The sequence below is a fragment of the Athene cunicularia genome (assembly GCF_003259725.1).
Source record: "Athene cunicularia isolate RWA chromosome 3 unlocalized genomic scaffold, athCun1 chr3_part1, whole genome shotgun sequence".
Taxonomy (NCBI): domain Eukaryota; kingdom Metazoa; phylum Chordata; class Aves; order Strigiformes; family Strigidae; genus Athene; species Athene cunicularia.
In genome coordinates this window covers 66,164-74,152 of record NW_020799097.1, presented here as the reverse complement: position 1 = coordinate 74,152, position 7,989 = coordinate 66,164, and the positions used below count along the sequence as shown (strand labels likewise).

At 65.3% G+C, this 7,989-nt stretch overlaps 1 protein-coding gene across 3 annotated transcripts; it reads left to right on the top strand.

Annotated features, from left to right (window-relative positions):
• The first annotated feature begins 876 nt into the window (after positions 1 to 876).
• LOC113478766 (low density lipoprotein receptor adapter protein 1-like) lies at positions 877 to 6,776 on the top strand. Of its 3 annotated transcripts, none has more exons than XM_026846228.1 (8): positions 877 to 2,117; positions 2,552 to 2,664; positions 3,340 to 3,454; positions 3,817 to 3,889; positions 4,256 to 4,368; positions 5,128 to 5,177; positions 5,964 to 6,047; positions 6,196 to 6,776. In XM_026846228.1, the coding sequence occupies exons 1-8, from the start codon at positions 1,998 to 2,000 to the stop codon at positions 6,704 to 6,706; spliced, it is 1,179 nt and encodes a 392-aa protein (XP_026702029.1). In that variant the 5' UTR covers positions 877 to 1,997; the 3' UTR covers positions 6,707 to 6,776. The 3 variants fall into 3 exon arrangements, with proteins under 3 accessions (XP_026702029.1, XP_026702032.1, XP_026702031.1); XM_026846231.1 differs by having other exon boundaries at positions 897 to 2,117; positions 6,010 to 6,047; positions 6,196 to 6,453; XM_026846230.1 differs by having other exon boundaries at positions 1,411 to 2,117; positions 6,007 to 6,047; positions 6,196 to 6,453.
• The last annotated feature ends 1,213 nt before the right edge of the window (positions 6,777 to 7,989 follow it).

Here is a 7,989-nt window from a genome sequence, read left to right as displayed (position 1 = left end):
GCTGTAGGCCGGCATTGGAGCTGTGGGGCTGGCTGTGGGGCAGCAGAGGAGCTGGGGTGCTGTGGGGCAGGCTCTGGGTCCAGCAGTGGGGCAGGCTGTGGGTAGGGCTGTGGGCCTGCAGGCCGGGGTGGGCAGCAGCGCTGTGGGCTGCTGGCCAGCCCTGCCCCACTCCCCGGCTCCCATCCTCCTGCCCCACTTTCGGATTGAGGCCACCTGCCCCGGCGTGCCGTGACGGGCGATGCCAGAACACGCTGCGCCTCGTCCCCGGGCTCTGGCCCCGGCCCGTGCTGGCTCGGCCTCCCCAGCCCCCTGCGCCCGCCGCCCCACGGGCACCGACACATGCGTGGGGAGTGCGGCAGGTCTGGTGTCACCCGCTGCCCTGCGCCTGCTGTGCCGCCACCTCCCAGAGACCCTGCAGACCCTGGGAGCCCTGTAGGGCAGGGGGGCTGTGCCAGGGGCTGTGCTGGGCAGCGGAGCCCGCCCTGGCACCCCCGGCACACGCAGGCCCTTCTCGGAGCCGGGAGCGGGATGGTGCTCTCCTGCCCTGGGCAGAGGCTGCGGGAACGGTGCGGGACCAGGCAGGTTCCCTGGTGGGAGTTGTGCAGGGAGGGGCTGCTGATCTCCTTGGGGTCTGGGCTGTCCCAGTTATGAGCCAGAGCCATCTGCCAGTGTGCCAGTAACGTTCAGGGAGCTAATCCCGGGGAAGAGGTGAAAAATAATCCTGACAAGCCCTAGCTCAGCGTGAGCAGGAGGTACCTGGGCAGTCTCCGGGGGAGTGTTTGCACAGAGCGTGTCGCTCCTGTGTGCCTGCGCCCTCCTCTGCAGGCTGAGCCCCCAGCGACAGAGGGGCTGTGACCCCCCATCTCAGCCCTTCTGCACATCTCCCCTCTCCCCAGTCTTGTGCTCTTCGGGGTTTGAGGAGAGGACATGTGTGCTAACATCTGCTCCAGCTCTCCTTGAATGTTACCCCTTGTACTTGGCACCAGGTGGTGGTTCCTTTGTGACACTAGTCTGGTGGCTTTTGCTTTCGGTGAGTGTACTTTCCGCTGGAGCTGCTGGCTTTGTCTTGTGGAGCAGAGGCCGGGTGGATGCTCCTGCTCCGAGTGTTCTCTGCCAGGTGGTGTCGGGGCTGTCAGGACAGAGCTCCTTCCCCCTACCAGCCCACCCGCCGTGTGGCAGAACATGCTGGTGACATGGGCTGGTTTCTGAAGGAAGCTGGAGATGCCAAGGACTCTCCCTAGGGAATCTTTCTTGAGTGAACAGATGCTCTGCCCGTTGATTTTATTTGTTATTTTTCTGGATGGGATTTGAAAAGAGAGGACACAGGAAACAGAAGCCAGTGCCCCTTTAATTCTGTGACCTGCAAAGTAATGCACATGGGAGCTCTCATCCTTCCAATGTGTTTTCCTGGAAGCCAGTTTGCGTCCTTGAAACACCAGTCTGAGCTCTCCTCAACACAGAATCTTTGCAGTGCTTGGACCACGAGTGCTGGCCAGGGTCTCCCTTCCCCAGCAGCCCGCTGCGGCGTGTGGCAGCTGCCCAGAGGTTTGGCTTTGCTTAGGCTGCTCGGGGATTCTGATCTGAGCAAGTGCGGCAGTGAATGCTGGTGTTGCTGCAGCGTGCTGGCGGCTGAGGTGGGCGAGATGGATGCAGTGCAGAGAACATCCTGCTTGTGGTGGAACAGAGGAGACGCGGGCCCGCGAGGGTTTTGCGGGTAGCAGGGAATGCTGCAGCATGCAGGGCTCTGAGCAGGTCTGCAGGAGCTCCCTACCCGTGCTGAGGGAGCTCGGGCTGGAGGGCTGCAGCTCAGAGGGTGAGCTGCCCCCCATCCCTTCCTCCTCCAGGGGTGTCACGGCGTAGGGGAGTCCCTGCCGAGCGCAGGCAGCGGAGTGGCCGCAGCACGGTGGGGTGGCTCTGCTGGGGCTGGCCGTGGGACTGCTGGGACATGACTTCTATGGTGTTTTGTCTGCACAGAGCTTCCCGAGAGCTGGGCTGACATGCAGGAGCCGCTGCTGGAGGGGATGTGCTTCACGCTCAAGTACCTGGGCATGACGCTGGTAGAAAAACCCAAAGGAGAAGACATGGCAGCTGCTGCCATCCGCAGGATCGTGGCCACGGTGAGAGCTGACCGGGCAGGGGGAAGTGTCCCAGCCCTGTAGCCCCCCAGGGACTGCACAGTTGCCACGGGGAGGGTGGCATGCGGAGGCTGGCAGGTCTCTGCCCGTGTGCTCTGTGTGCGGGATGGCACGCTGCCTGCTCCTGCCCCGGGAGCACGGCTGGGAGCAGAGCTGGGCCTGTCGCAGCACGTGTCGGGGTGAGGTGCCCCGGGAGGTGGGCTCTGCCCTTTCCCAGAGTGGGAATGGATTCCAGGGCTGTTCTCGCAGGCCATGCCGGATCTCCGGGCTCTGCTGTCCTGTGCCTGCAGCGGGAGCCCTCGCAGCCAGGGCCCAAGCGGGCAGCACTCCATATGGTCGGGGGGGCTTCTGCTAGCGAGGGGGGGTGATGGCCCTTGCCACATTTGCAGAGGTGTCTGGTGTCTCCCCACTGCCAGGCACGGGTGGGAGCTCGCAAGTTCCAGAAGGTGATTCTGACCGTGTCTCCGAGGGGCATCTCGCTGCAGGATGCAGACACGCAGGAGATGGTTGAGAGCATTTCCATCTACAGGTGGGCAGGGTCTGCGGGGGTCCCAGCTGGAGGCTGACGGGGCACTGGGCAGGGGGGGCCGGGCCGCAGCTTACTGGGGCTGGGAGAGCCCCTGTGGGTTTTTTACTTCTACCAGCTGCACTTTGGCTGGGTTGGGTGTCTGTGGGCGCTGGGTGTGAGGGGAGCGTGGCTGCGGGCTGGTGGACAGGTGGGAGGCAGAGGCAGGACATCGGTGCAAAATCTGGGCCCCAGCACCAGAGCAGATGTGCCAGGGCAAGCCATCCCACAGCCTGGCCTTCGGGCCTGTCCCTGGAGGCAATCGCCCACCCTTCTGCGCTGGGTTGAACTGGGCATCCGCTGGGTTGAACTGGGTTGAACTGGGCATCCGCTGGGTTGAACTGGGCATCCGCTGGGTTGAACTGGGCATCCGCTGGGTTGAACTGGGCATCCGCTGGGTTGAACTGGGCATCCGCTGGGCCTGCGGGGCAGCGGGGAGGGGGTGCCTGAGGGTGCAGAGATCTCTCGGCAGCTGCAGGCGCCGGGCAGTCTCTGGCCCTCGCAGTGGGGGTGCTGCCGGCTCAGCTGCGGCAGATGGAAGCCCGGGCTGTCAGCGCTGCTCGTGGGTGTGCTGGGGGCGCAGCAGGGGACCTGTGCCGGGGTTCCTCATTGCCCTGAGCAGCTCCTCACTGCCCGCAGGATCTCCTACTGCACCACAGACAAGCTGCAGAACAAAGTCTTTGCTTACGTTGCCCAGAGCCAGGAGAGCGGGGCGCTGGAGTGCCATGCCTTCCTCTCACCCAAGAAGAAGATTGTAAGCACTTCCCTCTGCTCTCGGCTTCGTGAGGCGAGGGTGGGAGCAAGGGGCTGCCTTCTCCTGTTCAGAGCCCTTAGCCCTGCACACCTCAGCTGGAAACAGAGCCGGGAAGCACATGTGCTGACACGCTGCAGGGGCTGAGCGAAAGGACATTTGTCTGTCCTGGCTCCTCTGGGGACTTTCCTGAGCACAACTGCCCACGCGGGGGGACAGACACAGACTGAGCTCCGGCCGAGTGTGTGCTCTGCAGAGGGAGGCAGCGAGGGAGGCCTGGGGGCTCTCGGGTTCCGTGGCAGTGGGCTTGTCCTGGCCTGCAGGCTCAGATGGAGGCCAATGTTCCCTCTCTTTCTTGTACACAGGCCCAGGCTGTGACTCTGACCGTGGCCCAGGCCTTCCAGATGGCACTGGATCTCTGGGAAGCAGCTCATGCAGGTGGGAGGAATTTCTGGAGTGTGTCCCTCTGCCTCGCCCTGGCACTGGAGTCTGCAGGTCCCCCTGTCTTGGGCCATGTGGAGCAGAGGTGGCTTGCTGCCTGGTGGGTCAGACTCCCCAGGCAGGGAGTGTTGTCCCTGCTGTTGTGTTCTCTGCCCCTGCCCCATCTCTGCCTGCTCTCTGCGCTGAGCTCTCTGGCATCGCTGAGCTGTGGCTCAGGGCCCGGTGACACTTGCCCTGAGCGGTGACCCCGCACCCTCCGAGCACAGGGGTGCCTGCCCCTTGCCCACAGTCCTGCCTGCACACCGCCCGTGGGCCCTTCCCCAGGCTGCAGGCACTAATGCTGCTGCTTTCGCCCTGTCCCAGGCTCTAGGCAGGAACAGCCCCTTCACCATTCCTGTGCCCTGGAGAGCAGTGAGCCCGGCAGACCAAGTGAGCCAGCCCCCCCGGGGAGCCCTCCCTTCAGGCACCACTTTGGGGTACAGTATGTGCAACCCTGGCCTGTGCCCAGAGTTGTCTCACACCAGGGCAGGAGGGGGGAGCAGCTCCCTTCTCCCGGCCCCCCGGACCCTGGCGATACCTGCGCAGCCTCCCTCGCCCACGGCGGCCCAACGTGAGGGACCTGTGCCCTGGCTCACCTGGTTCCTTGGGTGGCCTTTGCTGCAGGACCCCCCCCACCAGGCTCGGCCCCGTCCCAGTCCTGTGCCCTCGGTGCTGTGGCTTAGGGGGGACACTGTCTCTGAAGGGGGGACCCTTTGCCCACCATCTTGCTCACCTGGGCTACAGCTCAGCCTGCACGGTGCCCGCTGTGCTGCTGGTGTCGCTGGTCTCGCCCCATCCCTGTGCGGGAGCCTCTGGATGGCCGGTGCTTGGCCTCCAGCGCTGGCCCAGCCTGGTAGGGCTCAGGCTCCCCGCCCGCTCCCTGGCCCCGCAGCCGCCGGACGTGCCGCCCTGCTGGGGCCTGCTCTGCGCAGCAGCTCCCTGCTCACTCCCTGTCAGGGTCTGGTGCTCCGCTGGCTAGGGGGGTGAGAGCGCCGTGACCTGCCTTTCCCCCTGCGTGGCTCCAGCCCTGAGCCCTGAGGGTTTCGGTAGCCCTGTGGGTGCCAATCTTACCCCTCCTGCCTGGGGGACAGTGGAACGGCCCCACTGCTCCGGAACAGGCTCTGGGCAGCTGGACACAGACCTGCCCAGGCAGCAAGGTGTCATGGTGGGGTATTTTTGTTCTGTTTGTTTGCCAGGAGGAGGAAGAGGAGGAGGAAGATGATAATGTTGGTGAAACCGTAACTGGGTAGGTGGTGAGCTGCTGCTTGTGTTCAGGGGTCTCTCGGATGAACCCTGTCTTGTTTCTTTCTCTGCACCCCGTATGAAGGGAGCTGCTGGGGCCACGGGCACAGTGGGACCGTGGAGGAGATCTGTGTGCGCGGGGGAGCTTCCTGCTGCTTCTGTCAGCTGAGAGGCTGAGGGAACAGAGCCAAGCTGGGGGGTCACATCTCCAGTTCTGCTTTTGCAGTAGAGCTGTGGGGGCAGATGCTGACCCTCAGATGTTACTTGTTCTGTGTTGGCCACTCTTTGCTGGGCCCGGCCTACCCAGGCCTGCTTCTCAGGCAGGTCTCAGCATTGTCCCTCTCCTGCTGCTGATTTCCCTGGGGCTTGGGCCGGGGTGGTGGCCTGGTCACGCATAGCCTAGGGCCTGGCGCTGAGCTTGTCTGTCCCGGGCCTGGGAGGAGGTGGTGGTCCCAGTCCAGTGGTGCAGGATTAACCCGCGGGCCTGCAGAAGTGCCAGTGGTGGTGGCGCGAGAGGCCAGTTCTGTGGTGGCTTTTCTCCACATGCCTGCTGCTGGGACCTGGCTGGGGCCTGTCAGGGCCGAGCCAGTGTGAGCTGGGGTCAGCCCAGAACCAGCGCTAGGGCGAGGTGCATGGCCCTGCGAAGCGGCAGCCCATTGTACGGGGGGCTCCCGAGGGGACGGAGATGTGGCTCTGCCCCCGGGGACAGGGTTGGTAGGAGGTGGACCGGGGCCCTCTGCGGCGCCGTGCCTGCGTCGTCGGGGTTGTGAGCTGCCGTGTCTCTCAGCAGGGCTTGTCTGGGGTGTGATGGGTTGCTCTGTTCTCTTCCACAGCAGCACAGAGGAGCTGGGGCGGGGAGCCCGCAGCCCAGCAGGTAAGTTCCTTCCCACAGGGCTGCTCTGCACCTCCCCGTGCACGTCCGCTGCTGGGAAAGGGGGCTGGCGGCTCACGGGGGAAGGTCTCCTTCCCCGCCCAGGCTGTGCTGGTTTCCCAACAGGGTCTTCCCCCTTCTTGCTTTTCAGAGTCGGTGCCTCTTGCGCCCAGAGCGAGCTCTCCTACAGCCCAGCTGCTGTGCTACCGCCTGGGGCAACCCCCGGACAGCTGGAAGGGGCCGGGAGGGGTTGGGGACCTCCCTGCCGCTGGCCCCAAGACGCCCCTGGGCTGAGCCAAACCTCTGCAGCAACGGACCAGCCACTCAGGATTCACCCTGTGCCTGCCCCGGTCCCCAGCACAGCCCACCGGGGCTGCTGGCACCGCTGCCGGGCCCTGCACCGGCTGGACACCCGCCCCCCGCTCTGCCTGCATGAACAGCTGCCCCGCACCCCGGGCAGCACCTCTGACCCGCCTTGCCCGTGGCTCCTGCCTTGCTCCTGGGGGTGGCAGCTGGGGAGCAGCGGAGGCCGAGCAGCCCCCCAGAGTCGGTGGAGGGCTCCTTGGCACACACGACTCTCGGGGAGCAACAGCTCTGGGCTTGAGGGAGGGAGTGAGGAAGCCTTGCCCCTGCTGTTCAGCCCCATGCCCTTTCACGAGTGAAATGAGCTGGTTTTTAAAGGAAAGCTCGGCCTTTATAGGGAAATAAATGGAGGTTTTTTTACTGTTGTCATTCGGGTTCGAGTGCTGACCAGGCGCCATGCACAAGTCGCTGCTGCCCGCAGTGACGCTCCCCGGCGAGGGCCTGGGCTGTGCCCCGAGCTCAGGGGGCCTGCAGCTGCTTTGGGGCTCCCACGTCTTCCTCCCGGTGCTGAGGGCTGGAGCGGAGCTGGCCCAGGCTGTGCCGGACTGGTGTGTCTGGAGCAACCGTGACTGTCACTGGCACCAGCAGGGCCAGGGCCGTGCTGCGGCCAGGGAGGACACAAGCCCCTGTGTGCCAGCGGCCTTTGGCCCCTTCCCCTGTGCCTGCTGGGCTCGGCGCGCCTTCGCCCGCCGCACGTGGAGGCCGGGGCGAGCCATGCGCGTGGTTCCTTCCCCAGGTGGAGCCGGGGAGGCTGCAGCCAGCAGCTTCTCTGGCTTCTCCAGCAGATACCGGCGTGCAGCTGCCTTCTGGCCGAGGACCTTGCTGTGGGCTCCCGGCCTGGGGCAGCACATCCCCACGCCGAGGTTGGCACTGGGGCCAGCCTGGCTGAGCACATCCCGGGGCGCAGAGTCAGCGCTGGGGGGTGGAGGTTGGGGTCCCTGCAGCTCACTCGGGGGGGTGGATGACGCTGATGATGATGCCAGCGTGTGCCAGTCGCTTCACCTGCCCTTTGCTCTTGCCTCTTGAGTAAGTGTTCACACCTCCTGCCTCAGGGAGGGCGGTGGGCTCTGTGCTGCTGCCTTGCACAGGAGTCTCCAAGCCCTCGAACAGCGTCTCCCCGGGCTGCTCTCTGCTGAGCGCTGCAGCCCTCCCTGCAGGGCCTGGCGGGTGCCAGCTCTGCCGCTATTCCTGGCTTTAACCAGCCGTTGCTGCCCCTCTGCCGCGTGTGTGCGAGAGCCCGTGCCAAGGCCGTTCTGTTCTGGCGACTGTACCAGTGAGCCGTGGATTCACCAGCACCCACACGTGTGCTAGCGCTGGCCAATGGCTCCGAGCCAGCTGTGCCAGCCCCACTCTGCCCGAGGCACACGGCCCTTCCCTTGTGCCGCCGGTGCTGCGGGGCTGTGGGGAGTCTGTGTGTCTGTCTGCGTGGGCATGTCCTGCTCTGCCCCGGCACTGCCGGGTGTCTGTCCCATCCTGTGCTGGTGACCTGGCCTGGGGTGCTTGTACATGCCTCAGAAAATGCCTTTGTCCAGCACCATTGCTGCCTGCCCCCATGGGCTGAGTGGGGCCTCGGGGGGGGGGT